Here is a 15,878-nt window from a genome sequence, read left to right as displayed (position 1 = left end):
CATCATTATATCACTTTGGAAATAAATTTGAAGAAGTGTAATTGTTTTCCACTTTATAAATGGAGGGATCAAAATGAGGCACTTTTGTACGAGATCATACTGTGCGTCTCAAGTCTTGGGAAACGGGTTTATTCATTGAATTGAGCTGCTGCTTATAACTAACGTCAGCAGCTACTTAGAGCATTTTCAGAAGAGACAGACTAACCTAGGGAGTGTTTATGAAGCCCCAGAAGCTGTGGCAGGTGCTGACACCCACATCCTCACTTTTGATGAACCATGTGTTTTCTTGCCACAAACATTTGCTTAGATGAACCTTTGCAGGTAAACGGCTCCTGTCATTCCCAATATCTGCTATCTGCAGAACATTGTGCTGGATGTGGATAGGGGGTGGCCCTCATTCTACAGATCTTTACACAGACTTTGATTAAAACTATCAAAATCTTGTTTTAAGATGAGCATTCTGGCTTTAGGGTTTGTAAATTCTAAAATAGAAACTTTGAAATATATATACATGTGGAGGAAACTATCTACCTAGCCTTACTACATCTCAGGATCTCAGTTTCATTTATTTATAAAGACTAGCATTTTCTACAATATGCAGATTATAATGTTTGTAATAATTTATGTGGTATTTTTGGCAGTGACCTCGGCTTTTAAAGTCAGGATTCTTAGAAGGCTTTACATCAGGGATCTCTGTTACTGTAATACTAGGGTGAAAGAAATGTCACAGTAGGATAGGATAATATCCAAATCTCAAAGGCAAGCATCAGTTAAATTGCTCACTGATGCTGATGCTAAGAGTAGCTTTCCGAGAGAACTGTTACTTAACTCCTCCCTATCCTTACATCACAAGTGCCTTGTCCTCACGTTGTCTTATATTTCTTTACACAGTATACTAAACTGTCCTGATTTTTCCCAATTAAACCAGCTCTTACTCTTGGATCACATTTGGAATTGCATGGGTTTTGCATGTTATTTTACTTTGATTTGGATTTGCTTTTCCAGTAACCAGATTGACCACCCACTATTACCAGGAGAAGACAGTGAATGATGTTGCTGAGGCTTTCAGTAACGTTGACCTTCCCCCTCTCTCCCTTTACTAATGCCAACAAAGAGAATATGCATTCCAGATTAAACTCTTAACTGGAATTAATGATTTGATGTGTCTCATTGATCACATTTCTTTTTGTAATTAAGGTCTTTGTAAAGCTTTACATTTTTTCTTTTTAAAAAGCACGGATCCTAGATATCTCATGTTTACAGTTAGTTAGATTGTTTATTTTCTTTTCAGGAATCCAGTCCCCTATTAAATGAAGTTTCTTCTTCCCGTATTGGAGCTGATTCCCAAGCCTTTACAACAGTTAGCAAGCCATCGTCCGCCTACCCCTCCACAACGATTGTCAATCCTACTATTGTGCTCTTACAACACAATCGAGGTAAGGGAGCGTTGTGATGTCCACTGGAATAATCGACATAGAATAGTCTGTAATATCCGGGGCAAGAATTTTGTCATTTCACAGAAATGTTCACCAATCTCATCATTCCCCAAGGTCATCTGCCCCAGCTTGCTCATTCCCATGACCCAGAAAATAGATCCCAGTAAATAGAGGTCCCTGATTTGGGGTGATATCTCATACTTGGGTATTCATGGTTGTCTTTTTCAGCTGGTAACACCAAAAGAAAAAAAAGAAAAAGGAAGGGAATAAGTTTCCATCTCCTAATTCCTTATCATGAGAAGGAAATAGCCAAAAGGCTGAGAAGCAATCATCCTGAGAATTCTAATTAGAGGTTTAGCTCGGAAAAGCTGAGTATAGTAATACATCTTGTAAAAGTAATGTCATATATGATTTAGTTCTTTGACAGAATGAATTTTCTAGAGAGCAGAATTTTGAGTACCAGATTTAAGAGAAAACTTATTGGGAGAAAAAAATTTCTAGAATATAAAACATGTTTTTGTACCTCTAAAACAGATGCTGTTGAGCTTTTCTTGGTGACTCACTGCCCTTAATTCTTGCCAGCAGTTACTGCACCAAGCTGTTATTCTGTGGCTCCCTTGAGGGACGTGAGGTTCATGTAACTGTTTGTCACCTCACCACGAGGCAGCGCTGCTAGAGTTTGTATGTTTTGTTTTCCATAGTGTCTATGAGTGGTTCTTCTCCTCCGAATGAGCCCTGGGTTTGGGTGAAATTGAAGTACTCAAGGTAGTCATTGTATATGTTGACCCTTCTGCTTTAAAATTCAGGGTGGTGTCTCTAAATCCCACCCTCTCCTTTTTGGAATTCCGTAGAGGAATAAACTTTCCCTTTGCAAAAGTCCTTTGCAGCACAGATGTGAAGTTTCCGGCTATTTCCTTGTGTAGAAAAGGCTTTTTAGTCTGAGTTTCAAAGAATAGTGAAGGTTTGATTATTTTGTTGAGAGCTCAAAGCTCATTATAGAATCATCCTCTTGCCTCATAACTCATAGTTTTCCCCTCCTCCCCTTCTCCCTGCGTTGACTTGGAGGAGAATGGAACTGAAGTCTATTTTTAATTGTTTTCCATACTAAACAGAGTTTTCTGTTTCCTGCTTCTAATTTGAAAAGTAGATGAATAAAACATTTTCTCTTACTTTAAATCTTTCCACCGCAATCTTAAATAGCAGTTTTAGTAGTTAGGGTTTTTTTCCACTATGTGTGGCTCCCATGTTAATTGTCACCCATAGATCTGTGTTTTTCAGAAGATAAAGGGAATCCCAGCCCCCACACTGAACTATGCAGGAGCCCATTCTCCATCAGCTATGCCATGGCCCTTACTGGCAGTAACTCTCTATGGTCAGAAAGTATCCACATTGCAGGACAAAGTGCATTTTTGGTTCTCTGATCTTCTTTATGACTCATTTTTAAAGAAAAGTTCCGTTAAACAGAAACAAGTTAATTCCCAGAAGGAAAGGCATTTTCTTTAAAAATGGGATTTATTCCCAAGGCAACTTGCGTTTTGTGAAATGCCCAGTGTAATGTCAGCTGCTTCTGCCAAGTCCCTCTGATGATACCTAGTGAGACGTCTTTGGGCACAGAAATAAATGCCTATTGTTCCTTTCTGTTTCTGCCTTGAATACATGAATTCCTCTTACTTCCCTAAATACCTTTGGTTCTTCTTGTCTTTCTCTTTTGTACAAGTTCTGCCCTTGGATTTAAAAATCAGAATTGTGCAGCCTGAGACACATATGCTTCAGAAAAGAATATAAATAATGGCATTAATCTTTTTTAATTAAATCGTGGCTCCCATCAAGAGCAAAATCATATGTTCACTCAGTTGGTAGGGCAGGAAGAGTCAAGAATAGAAGAGTCTGACTGGCCTGCTCCTGTATTACTAATCATAAATGGGGCTTAGGTCAAGCGCTTTTGGCATTGCTTCTGGTTATACCCAACCTGGAAGCTCTGTTTTGCTTCATAAACAGTAACCACAACTTCTTAACTATTGCAAAGTCTCCTAAGGGAATGATAACTTTACTTCTGGAATTTTAGTTTAGTCATCTTAAAAACACTCCCCCCTTTTTATTTCTGCCTAGACTGTCCTAGGGTGTAGTGTAACAACAATCCTGTCTTCCCCAGCCAGCCTCTCCTGGTAGAAACAGAAGGGCACTGAGCCTGTGGTCTGGCGCCGATGGTTGTGAACAATACAGCCCTTTTCCCCTCTTCCCTGAGTTTTCATAACACGTGTTTGAAGGCAGATCACTTACCAGCAGTCTGAGAAGGAGGATTTGAACCAGGGAAAGTCTCAGGACTAAAAGAGCCACATGAGGGTCCTCTTGCACAGTGCTTCTCAGTGCTTAATGCGCTTAGGGTCCTGGGAGTCTTGTTAACTTCCAGGTTCAGGTTCAAGATGGCTCGGGGTCAGGGGACAAGCTGCTGCATTTTCAGTGCTGGTGGCCTATAGATCACGTTGGAGAGCTACAGTGCAGTAGTTCCCTGTATCTTACAGACACATGAAACAGTCTAGGGGTCACCCTAGGGTTTCCCATTTCTGACTTTGCTAAATAGCACCACTGAAAATCAGCTACTGCTATCTGTGTCCAATGTCATCTTATGAAAATAAGGCTATTCACGCCTCCAAAGTGGGGACAACATAGTCTTTTATATTGAATACATCCACTTCTGCAGGCTAGAGAAGCCCCACCAACAGCCTACACAATAGTCTGAGAACCAAAGTTTCCTTTAGATATACTACCAGAGAGCACTCTGATTTAACTAATGAAAGAAATGAGGCCAAAACGTTATGTGATTAGCTTTCGTCATTTGCAAATTGCTGGCAGAGCTGAGCCCGAGGTCCACTGGGCTTCTGCCTGTCTAGCCAGTATGAACCTCATCCATGTGTGAGAAGTGGATAGTTGCCGCTTCTGCCAGCTGCGAGCTCTCAAGATGCCTTCTGTCTGCTGCTTGCCCACCCTGGGTCTAGCAAGAGGGTGGAGACGCAGCCAGCAGAGATGATCACAGTACCCATGGGCTGGCAAGTATTCTATTTTTATCTATGTCACTGCTTTATATTTAGCAGCTGTAGAAAGTAAAGGTCACTTTTGTACTTATCTCATAGCACGTACACATAGGACCCTGTAAAGGAGATGTTGGCCTCCCCTCTGCGTGAATGTCCAAGATGGCAAGAAGTTGATAAGAGCGTCACTGTTAAGGACCGGCTGGGTTTTGTTAATTAGGGTTGGAAAGAACCCTGGGCTAGGAGTTGGGGGATCCAAGTTCTTGATCCAGCTGATTTTCAGTGTTATCTTGAGGAATTCATGCCCCTTATCTGAAGTCTGTCAGTCAACATTGATTTTTTTAAGGATTTCTCCAGTACCCTGACCAGCTAGATTGCTATAGTGACTAAGGTCATTCCTTGGTTTTTTTACTTGTACAATGGGGATAATAACTGTACCTAATTGCTGTGGCTGTGGTGAAGATTATATGTATTATTATGTAAAAGCTCTTAAGACATTGTCTGGCATATAGCAAGCTTTCAGGAGATGGCTGCTGCCATGGTTATGATTGTAATTACATTTCACTTGAAAGGTACCAAGGCTGGGATCATATAGGGTCCTGCTCACTTGAGGCCAGGGGAGTTGGGAGAATCTCCTTCAGTGATGAGATCAGCTTGAGACAAGATATAAACAGCTAGAAAGCTGTGGCGGTCCCCTGAAACCTGGTGCATATCTGGGGAGAGGAAGGACGACACCAGGCCTGTGGAATGGGAGCCACGCTAAAGCCCCTGTGCTCAGCTGAGCTACACAGCGTCTAAGCCCAGAGGACAGTGAGGACACAGAGTTGGGGTCCTAACTAATTAGGCCAGGACTTCTTGGTCTTACTATATGCTGTATAAATCTCACTCATGCTATGTGTCCTTTTCTTTTATCACAGAACAGCAAAAACGACTTAGCAGCCTTTCAGGTAGGTATGAAATATTCATTTACACTTTAACCCCTGTTCCTGTTAAAACCATCTTCTGGTCACCCCCAGTGTTTGATCAGCAAAATCTTCTGAGCTGCTCTGATGTGTCAGGGACTATGTTGCTTGCTAGACTGCCAAGATATGAAAACGGGCATAGTTCCTGCCTCTCTGGAGTGCACAGGCCGGTGGACAGATCAGAGGAGTGACCCAAACTAGTAAACATGTTCCATAGAACTGTGATAAGTGCCCTGATGCATAGGAGCAGGGTGTTCTGGGTAAAGAAAACTCAGAGTTCTGTTAGATGCAGGGTTCATGGCAGGCCTCTCTGAAGAGGTCTCTTTTCTGCTGCTTCTGTCTTCCTTCTAGGCTGCGATGAGTCAGAGGTTGGGAAATGTGGGCAAGTTCTTTCCTTGTTCGGTGGCAAGGCCAACTACCAGTAGACAGTCTTGGGGTGATGGGACCAGGTGAAAGACTTTAGATCAGCGGTGGCCACAAAAGGGTGCAAAAAAACTGTTTCTTGAGTTGGAGCTGGCATCAGAAATTCCTAGAGAGCTTGTCAAAACTCAGATTCTTGGGCCATGATGCTCCAGAGATTTGGATTTAGTGGGTGTGGGTGAATGTGCGTTTCTGACCAGCTCCCTGGGCTGCTGGCACTCCCTCAGTGCTGACTGCAGGGTGAGTGGCCACTGGCTCCTCAGGGTCCCACAGTGGCGGAGTGACTGCAAATGCAATCAGATGTCAAGACGCCTCCCTAGTAACATGCAGGGTTAGGGCAGTGTTGGGTGGTTTGGGAGCCTAGGAAAGAGTGCTCAGGTTTTCCCTTACAGCTTCCTGCTGCCACTCTTCTTGAATCCTGGGTCTATCACTTACTAATGGTGATGGCCCAGGTAGGTTTTCTTATCTGTCAAGTGGGAAAAGCAGCAGTGCCTCACAGGCTGTGTGAAGATGAATTGGAATTTTGGTGTTAAATAGCTTAGCCCTGAGCTTCAGCACATCTGAATGCTTAGGAGAGGGGACTGACTTACCAGTAGGTGTCTTCTTGGCTCACTCACCATTTCATTGAGTGCCTCCTTCATACCTAGCACTGAGCCAGGCTCTGGGGCTGTAGCAGGGACCCGTGCTGCCCTGAATAGCTGACGGTGTAATGTGGTGGTTTGTAGCCATTCATGGACTGCTTGGGATCTAGTGAAGGCCATAGATTTATTTTCCAGAAAAAGCCTTACGTGTCTAAGTGTGTGCATGTGATTAGCATGGACTTGAAGATACTTATGAACTCTAGGGTTAGGAACCTCTGATTGGGTGTATAATAATAAAAACAATCATCTCTGAGCCACTGCTACGTGATTTCTGGGTGACTTCATCCCACTGCTGTCCTTGTGATTTGTGGCAAGCCCAGGAGAGCACAGGGTTCTTACAACCTCTCAGCTTTATCAGGACTTGGCCACAGGGCCAGGACAGGCTGTGGTTGAGCTCAAGGTGCCCTTCGCTGCCACCCTTCAAGCTGCCATTCTCCAGCCCGCTTCATTCCTTGACCCAGTCCAGGTTGCTGAGAACACAGTGGTTCCAAAAAGGAAAGTGGCTTCTATGGGCTCCTTCCTGCCTGTGGGAGGATGAAAAGAATGGTGAGATGGACAAAAAAAATTAGGAGACCCAGAGTTTGTCCTACCCATCTTCCCTCTTAGAGCTGTTTGTCCCTGGGTGAATGATTTCACCTCTCTGAGCCACAGTTTCATCATGTGGGAAATGAAGGTGATAGTCCTTGCCCCTACCTGGAGGAGGTGGATGTGTGACAGGAAGGAGGAGGATGTTTTGCACTCTGGAAGAGGCCATGTGGGTGCGAGGGCAGCTGGCTCAGGCCATGTGGGTGCTGGGCGGGCTCAGGCCAGTTCGTTGGCTCTAAGATAGGCGTGATGCTGCTCCTCCCCAAGGGCAGTCTGGTTTGGCGCTCTCCAGGCTCTGTGCCTTGGAGCCTCCCTCCCTTTAGCAGATTTTGTTGAGCCTCCTCTGTGGGGTCTGATGCTTGATGAGTCATTGAGGAATGAAGCCTGTGTGGTGTTTGGCCTCATGTGGCTCATGATCCCCTTGGGATAATAGACCGGACAGCAAGAAAAGGGCTGGGAAGGATGGGTTGGCATGGGGTGTCAAGAGGCCACCCCGTCTAGGGAAGTGTCCCCAGGCAGCAGGTGTGAAGGAAAGGGTGCTGTCCCACTTCCCACAAACAGGCCCCATCTGAAATTGTCAGCAGCATCATTTGTTTTTTGTTTTTTTTTTTGTAGAGACAGTGTCTCACTTTATGGCCCTCGGTAGAGTGCCATGGCATCACACAGCTCACAGCAACCTCCAACTCCTGGGCTTAAGCAATTCTCTTGCCTCAGCCTCCCGAGTAGCTGGGACTACAGGCGCCTGCCACAACGCCCAGCTATTTTTTGGTTGCAGTTCAGCCGGGGCCGGGTTTGAACCTGCCACCCTCGGTATATGGGTCCAGTGCCTTACTGACTGAGCCACAGGCACCGCCTGCATCATTTGTTTTGGGTCTAGGTCTGTGATTTTCATCATCTTCTCTGAGCAGGAGGAGAGTGAATGCCCCCAAGTGCCATATGACAGACACTAGGTTGAAATTCACCTCACCTTCCCCAGGTCTCACTCAGAGGTCTCTCTGGTGGGCGGAGAGCATGCAGCAGCTGTGCTAAGGGGAGGCCCTGGTGACTCAGAATCCCTCTGCCAGATCCTCAGCCCATGTTGGAATTTCCTGGGAGCATGAGAACTCGTCCCATAAAGCCATTCTTGTCTTAACATAAGTTTATGATGATGATGCCAGGGATCAGGTTTTCTTATAGTTTCTTATAAGCCAAGAAACTATTTAGAAGTGAGTGTGAGATTTGGGGGTCACCCCATGGAGTAGAACGAGTTGTAAAACCTGACTATGCTGATGCCATTGTCTCCCCAACTTCCCCAGCACACAGAAGCCACTGACATCGTCCTCACAGCTTTGCAGATGGCCTTGAGTTCCCTCCTTTTTGCCTGAGCACAGTCCCCCACCAGCGCTCTGCACCTGTCCTTTTTCAAAGACAAGAAGCTGTCCTTAGTCACCGAGCAGATATTTACTGAGCACTTACTGCCAGGGCACATCTCATCCCCTCCATTCTTACCTCAGGGGCCTCGCTGATGGGACTTTGGCTCCCCTGGCTTAAACTTTTTTGCCACCTATCTTTTACCCTCATAGGTTACCTCCTGCCACCCTCCTTCCTCCATGCTGAACCCCCACTTCCTGCTCACACATTCATCCCTAGCCTTGTAATCTAGCACCTACCCCCACTGCCCTCCTGAAATTGCTCCCTCAGCCTGTTCCTGTGACTTTTCTCTTATCTAATCTAATGCTGCCACCGCCTCTGCTTCAATTTCTGGGGTTTTTGACACATTTAACCACCCACTTGGGATTCTGCTTCCCCGGTTCAATGGCACCTTGCTGTACTTTCCTGGTTCAGCTCCTATCCCTTGGATGACTCTCACATGCGTTCAGGATTCTTTTGCTTTACAGTCTGCAACTATGGCTTTCCTCGGTACATGATGTCAGCCCTTGGCTCTGCCTTCGCTTCTCTCTGCCACTGAGCTCTGCCATTTCCTTGACATCAGCCATCACTTTTGAGCTGATGCCTCTGAAATTGCACTCCTGTCAGGGCATCTCACCTGGTCTCCCTCCACATTTCTTCTAGGGATATCCAGGCATTGCTGCTAAGTGTCTCACTTTCTTCTCAGAGTTACTGTGGTCTAGAAAGCCATCCTTTCTCCCTTCCTGCCTCAACCCAGTTCCTTTTTTTTTTCTGAGACTCTTCTCTGTTGCCCAGGCTAGAGTGCCATAGCTTCAGCCCAGCTCACAGCAACCTCAGACTCATGAGCTCGAAAGATCCTCCTGTCTCCCAATTAGCTGTGACTACAGGAATCTGCTACAATGCTTGGCTAATTTTTCTATTTTTAGTAGAGACGGGATCTTGCTCCTGCTTAGGCTGGTCTCGAATTCCTGAGCTCAAGGGATCCTCCCGCCTCATCCTCCTGGAGTGCTAGGATTATAGCCATGAGCCACTGTGCCCAGCCTTGAGTTCCTTTCTTAACTTCTCTATTTGGATGAGGCCAGACTCCCTATTCAGAAACCTTGGTGCTATTGTTGAGGGAGGCAAGACAGGATGTGCCAGAGAGGATTGCTGGGGTCAGGTGGGCCCTAGGCTGAGCCCCACTTGGCCATGTTCTGGCTGTGTGACCCTACATGGATACCTTAATGTCTCTGTGCTTTGGTCCTTTAACTATTAAAGTAAAAAAAAGGAAAGAGTAACAGAGTTACAGTTCTTCCTTACAGAGTTATTGGGAGGATGAAAGGAAGCAAGGTCTATGAAGAGTTGTACACAGTGCCTGGCATATAATTTGCTCAGAGCTGTTCAGAGGTCCACATATATTTGCTTATTCTGTCTCTCTGCCAGGAGTAACCTTCAGTCCTATTCATCTGCTTGGCTTCTCTGAGAAGCTGGCTCTCATCGGCCTGCATCGGCTTGCTGGCTCACAGACTGTAAGCCTCCTGAAGGCCAGGATTCTGAAAGTTCACCTGCATGTCCACAGGGCAGGGCATGGCACAGTACCCTGTGCTTAGTAACTGCCTCCTCAGTAAATAACATGGCTCAGAGTAACAGATTCTGTTATGTAATTTTATAATCACTAAATTACATCTGGTATGCTTATTAGCTCTCTATAACTTCCAGACTTAAACCAAATTAAATAATCTGTACTATGCACTTAGCAATGTGCAGCTTCCTGAACCCATTGGCATAAGTTTGTCTTGGTAAGTTCCCTTAACAACACTGCCATGAATGTGCCAGTGGAAGTGTTATCCCTACTTTTAGATAAGAAAACTGAGGCACAGAAAAGTTAAGTGACTTCCCCAAGGGAAAACAAGAACTTTCAAGTCTTATTTGGCTGCCTTCTTATGATTCTATCTGCTCCCTCCATTTCTAGAACAGTCAGAGCTATTCAGATGGCCAGAGGCACCACATGCACACCTCTGCATGGCACTTTAACACTGTCGGGAAACTATTTTTTAAAGGGCTAGAAGGATGATAAATATTTTAGGCTTTGCAGGCCCTATGGTTTCTGTCACAGCTACTCAGCTCAGACATGGCAGGGTAAAAGCAGCCATAAATAATATGTAAATGAATCAGTGTGGCTTTGTTCCAGTAAAACTCCACTTACAAAAACAGGTGGCTGGCTGTAGTTTGCTGACCACCACTGTGGAACTAGTTCCAGTTGAGAATTTGCAAACACATTTTCCTGAGTTTTTTGCTTTCATGCTACCAGAAGAGCTTCAGCTAACAATTGCTTTTTATTTCTAGACTCTGTCTCAGAAAGAAGAGTGGGAGAGCAGGACTCGGCACCAACCCAGGAAAAACCCACCTCACCTGGCAGGGCTGCTGAAAAGAAAGCAAAGGATGACAGTAGGCGGGTGGTTAAGAGCGCTCAGGACCTGAGTGATGTTTCCATGGATGAAGTGGGCATCCCACTCCGGGTATGGATACTGGAGTTCTTTTTAGTCTTCATTGTAAGCAAGCCACGACAAGGGTACACTCTGAGTCTGTGTGAACCTTGTCTGTGGGTACAGAGGTCTTATAGGGAGGGCCCTTGAGTGCCACAGCCCTCAGGAGCTGTGCTCCAGACTTGATGCATGCAGCTTTTCCAAAGCAGCTGTGGCGTGTAATAGACCTCAGGAATAAAGGGTTTCATGGTCAAAATATGAGGAAGAGCTGGGTGGAACTGAGAGACATTTCTCTGCTGCAGAACTTCTAGGATGCTTCGGGTAAGGGAGTGTTCAAGAGATAATGTTATGGACAGTTCTCCTTCATTATTGTTCTGTGGAGCATGTTTAGAAATTCTTGGTTTGGGATTGGAAAACCCTGTGGAGAGTATGAGGCCCCTGGGTCTCTGTTTGGAAGTTTGGAAAGATCTCCGTGGATGGAAAATGCCCCTTCATCCAGAGTGCATAGGAAACTCTAAGGAAAACTCAGAAGGGACTGAGCCGGCCATGCCTCCAGGGTAGAGCCAGTCTCTTAGTAGTCCTGCTCCACTCTCCCCTGCAGGCCTAAGGAATTCCAGGGAAGCCCAACTTTTGGACTTGGCTTTGGGTGAATTCTGTTCCTTTCCATGTGTCCCCCAGACAATGGCTGCTATATGTTCCTCTGTGATTTTCATTTAGCAAATGTGCCCTTTTGGAGGAGGTTAATAGACCCGTGGGATAAGCATGAAAAGAACTCTTTTTCTGGTCCTAGATGGTAATACTGGGGGAGAATTATTAAGAGTAACTGCAGCTACCATTTGCTGAGTACACCATCTCATTAAAACATCACTTGCCTTGGGCAGCACCTGTGGCTCAGTTGGTAAGGCGCCGGCCCCATATACCGAGGGTGGCGGGTTCAAACCCGGCCCCGGCTGAACTGCAACTAAAAAATAGCTGGGCATTGTGGCAGGTGCCTATAGTCCCAGCTACTCGGGAGGCTGAGGCAAGAGAATCGCTTAAGCCCAGGAGTTGGAGGTTGCTGTGAGCTGTGTGATGCCACGGCACTCTACCAAGGGCCATAAAGTGAGAGTCTGTCTCTACAAAAAAAAAAAACATCACTCGCCTGAGTGAGTGGTTGATGCTAATATCATTTCCACTTTATAGATGAGGAAACGGACTTAGAGGGATTGCATTATCTGCCTAAGATTGTACAACTTGTGTGTGACAGTGGTCTATCCAGCTCCCAAACCGCACTCCTCACCATCATGTCAGATGGCCCTCTACCTTCCTCACCAGCTCTGTGACTTTGGATGATTCACTTTGTTGTTCTGTATCTCATTTCCTCATCTGTAAAGTGGGAGTGAAAATATCTGCACTAACCACCTATCTGTCACCTTCCTTGTTTTATTTTTATCTCAAAAAAAAAAAAAATCCCAACTTTGTGGGTAGGATGAAAACTCTGGCATTGAATGCTACAATGGGTTATGTTTAATGTAGGCATTCTAAATCTGGCCCTGTGCAAGGTGACTTAGATACATTTCTACAGAATGTAGAATGTGTCCTGAGTGTTGACATAGCATATAAGCAAGAATTCTTTGTCTTTTATGTTTGGCATCTGTATATGGAGAGAGATTCTCTCTCTAAAAATGAAATATCAAAGAATTAAGAATGAGCACATTTCAAGTGGATCCTTGTCCACTATTTTAAAAATCTGCATCCTAGCTCGGTACCTATAGCTCAGCCACTAGGGTGGCGGCCATATATACCGGAGCTCGTATGTTCGAACCTGGCCTGGGGCCTGCCAAACAATAATGACAACTATAAAAAAATAGCCAGGCATTGTGGCAGGTGCCTGTAGTCCCAGCTACTCCAGAGGCTTGAGGCAAAAGAATCAGTTAAGCTGAAGAGTTTGAGGTTGCTGTGAACTGTGATGCTATAGCACTCTACTGAGGGCAACATAGTGAGACTCTGTCTCAAAAAAAAAAAAAATCTGCATCCTTTTGGCCAAATATCACTCCACAGATTTGCTCTAAATCTTTAGTTTGTTCTTTCTCAAAAGTTTTGCCTTTTTTGAAGACGTATAAATGTGGTTGAGTTTTTCAATCAAATGTCACTTTCTTTCCTGTTTGATTTTTATTTTGTAATCATTTCAGAAGGTCTGAAACATACCAAAATTTCCATTTTATTTTACTCTTTGCCTTTATTTTTCTCCAGAACACCGAGAGATCAAAAGATTGGTACAAGACTATGTTTAAGCAGATCCACAAACTAAACAGAGGTACTGATTTTTATTTATAGAAACTATGCTGTGCTGTGTGCCCATATCATGACTGTTGTGGTGTGGGCCTGAACTCATTTTCTAGGACGCTGAAAGATGGGTTCTAGAAGGCCACCCCATTACATACTGGTCTGCCTGAGCCCTGCCTTGAGCCTTCAGAGTGCAGGAAGGAAGGGACACTGAAGTCCTCCCTCCCAGGGGCTGTGAAATGCAGCAGCCTGAGCCCAGCACTCTGCCTAGCATCAGTCTGCTTGGAATGTGAGCAGCATCAGCTCCCACCTGCTTCCAGCTTTTAAGTCCATCATCCTGTGTCAGCTCATGACTGTTTTGTGGATAGAGTGAATTGAGAAAGCACTGAGCTAGGAATTAAGAAAACCATTCTCAAGGCTAAATGACACATTTGGCCTTGTGAAGTACAACACATAGTGTGCCTCTAAGATTATGTTAATATGGAAGGGGACCTTCCCCAGCTGGGAGCCAGCCCTCAGCAGGTAGCCCTGAGATTCAGTCAAGAGCTGCCACACCAGAGCCTGCTCAGGCTGAAAGAGAAGTGCTTTCAAATCAGAGACCTGCTCAGCTATCAGCCAGTGGCCCACCATGGTGGGAGAACCCCAGGCCAGTGCTTGGACAGGTCATGATGCCACCAGTTCCCATTGTCACCTGTGCCACCAGCTCACTGAGAGGCAGGGATGTGGCTGTACTGTGGGAAGGGCATCACCCCTTCTACGGGCAGAGAGAGCGCCCTGCTCTTCCCTGTGCCCAAATCCAGTCTGGCCGCCTGGTACGGATGACACATGAAAGCAAAGAAATCTTTGTGTCTGGGCAGTGTTCCACCTAAGTAAGCCCAGTCTCTGATTAGCTGTAGATGCTACTAACATCACTGTTAATTAATTCCTGGTGGATTTGAAATGAACCTGGGCACACCCCTATAGACTGAGTGTTTAGCATTTCTGAGTCAAGAGTAAACCACTGTGGCTAGGTGGCTGAGCTCGGTCACAGTGGCATTGCTAAATGCTCATATCTCTGTGATTAGATGGGATCTGATCCGCAGATCACTTCCTAAAGCTGCTGTCCATTTCCTTAAACAATGTGTGACTCTCACCTTCAGACCTAGCTTTGGAAACGTACATGCAGAGACACAGATGTATGCATACATGTAAAATAATGTAATTCTCCCCCACACCTTTTCTCATATTATAATTATTAACCTAAATTACATGCTCTAAACAGAACTATCTGCCTTAATGGTAGGCAGAGGTATTTTAAAAACTATGAATCCACTTGTTTTCCTCAATTCTAATGTCTGCAACATAAGCTTTGTTAAAAAAATTATTTTAGGATTGTGTTTTTATTATGTACTATTTATTATCATACTTAATATTTCTTACCTATAAAAAGTGAAAGCGTGAAGCTTTGTCCTCAATGCTTTTGGCCCATTGGTGCCTGTTTATATGTAGGTCCTTGTCTGTGAAGAGTAATGATGCTGTCTTGTTTGATGTGTCTCAGTAATTCAGGCGAAAGGACTGGATTTTTAAAAGTAATTTGAATTTCTTTCATGTCACCAAGGAACCTAAACTGTATGTAGAAGCTACTCGTTCATTCTCTCCATTTGTATTCTCCTCTATTTTCTCTCTTAAACCTGCTCCTCTGCCTAGACACTCCTGAAGAAAACCCTTATTTCCCTACGTACAAATTCCCTGAACTTCCTGAAATCCAGCAAACTTCTGAAGGTACCATAAACTTAGACAGTCTTATCTGTTGCCCTAGCTTTAAATTAATTCTTATAGTTCCATTGTAGGCATAAGATTTGGCTTTTAGATTTTGTTTTCATAGTTGTTTTTGGCTGGTGAAAATTTTATTTCACTCATTTGCATGATGTGCTATATTAAAATAACTAAGCCCTTTCTAATTCATTAATCTATTTTCAAGTGTGATGCCCGTGTGCTTTAATAACACTAAAATAGGTAATCGATCATTGGAAAGAGTCAATTGAGGATCTGTCAGTTCCTCCACTTCATGGTGGATAGTTTCAAAATCCACTGCTTTTCTCTGCTACAGAGGACAATCCTTACACTCCTACCTACCAGTTTCCTGCATCCACTCCTAGTCCTAAGTCTGAAGGTAATTAAAGGAAAACTGTGTGCCTCTCTTTGTACTGGTGCTGTTACTTTCTTTTTCACCTTGGGGTTTTTTCCTTGTGGCTGCGGGCTGTCTCCCAATCATTTGCTTCTCTCTAACGTTGTGTTTTGTGGTGGTGTCTTACTCCTGGCTGACTAAATAACCAAATGGTATTTTAATCCTATTCCCTAATGAAGTAACCAGCATAGCTTAGTTATAATACTTTGTACATGTGGGGCTCTGGGCAAAGCTGCCTGTACCCAGCCACCCAGGGCTTTGTATCTGGGTGGTCATCTAATGCTGATGGTTGGGTGGTGACTCAAGGAAGCTGAGTCATTATGGTGGATGGGTAGGTCTACCTCCTGCCAGCTCCCAATAGAAAAAAAATTACTGGGTTCTTATTCCTGCAACTAACCCATCACTAGGCCCCTCTTGTCATGGGCCCTCAGGGTGTCTCTTTTTGGTAGGGAATTCCTGAAGAGGTATCCAGGTGTAAGATTCAGTCATGGTGAGAGAGGCTCTCTCTTGAAAATAAGG

General features: G+C 44.7%; 1 protein-coding gene across 50 annotated transcripts in view; it reads left to right on the top strand.

Moving 5' to 3' along the window:
- The window catches only part of SORBS1 (sorbin and SH3 domain containing 1), a 243,112-nt gene that overhangs the window by 149,658 nt on the left and 77,576 nt on the right, over window positions 1-15,878 (top strand). For 28 of the 50 annotated variants that reach the window (XM_053582832.1, XM_053582805.1, XM_053582798.1 and 25 more), the window contains 6 exons: window positions 1,292-1,436; window positions 5,383-5,412; window positions 10,788-10,960; window positions 13,160-13,223; window positions 14,879-14,953; window positions 15,282-15,344. In XM_053582832.1, coding sequence (XP_053438807.1) covers window positions 1,292-1,436; window positions 5,383-5,412; window positions 10,788-10,960; window positions 13,160-13,223; window positions 14,879-14,953; window positions 15,282-15,344 — 550 coding nt within the window. The remainder of the gene's footprint in view (window positions 1-1,291; window positions 1,437-5,382; window positions 5,413-10,787; window positions 10,961-13,159; window positions 13,224-14,878; window positions 14,954-15,281; window positions 15,345-15,878) is intronic. The other 22 variants (XM_053582809.1, XM_053582817.1, XM_053582806.1 and 19 more) reach the window with 2 other exon arrangements.

The sequence above is a fragment of the Nycticebus coucang genome, chromosome 3, assembly GCF_027406575.1.
Source record: "Nycticebus coucang isolate mNycCou1 chromosome 3, mNycCou1.pri, whole genome shotgun sequence".
Taxonomy (NCBI): Eukaryota; Metazoa; Chordata; class Mammalia; order Primates; family Lorisidae; genus Nycticebus; species Nycticebus coucang.
Note: the sequence above shows the minus strand (reverse complement) of the source record. Positions and strands in the feature narration are given on the sequence as shown.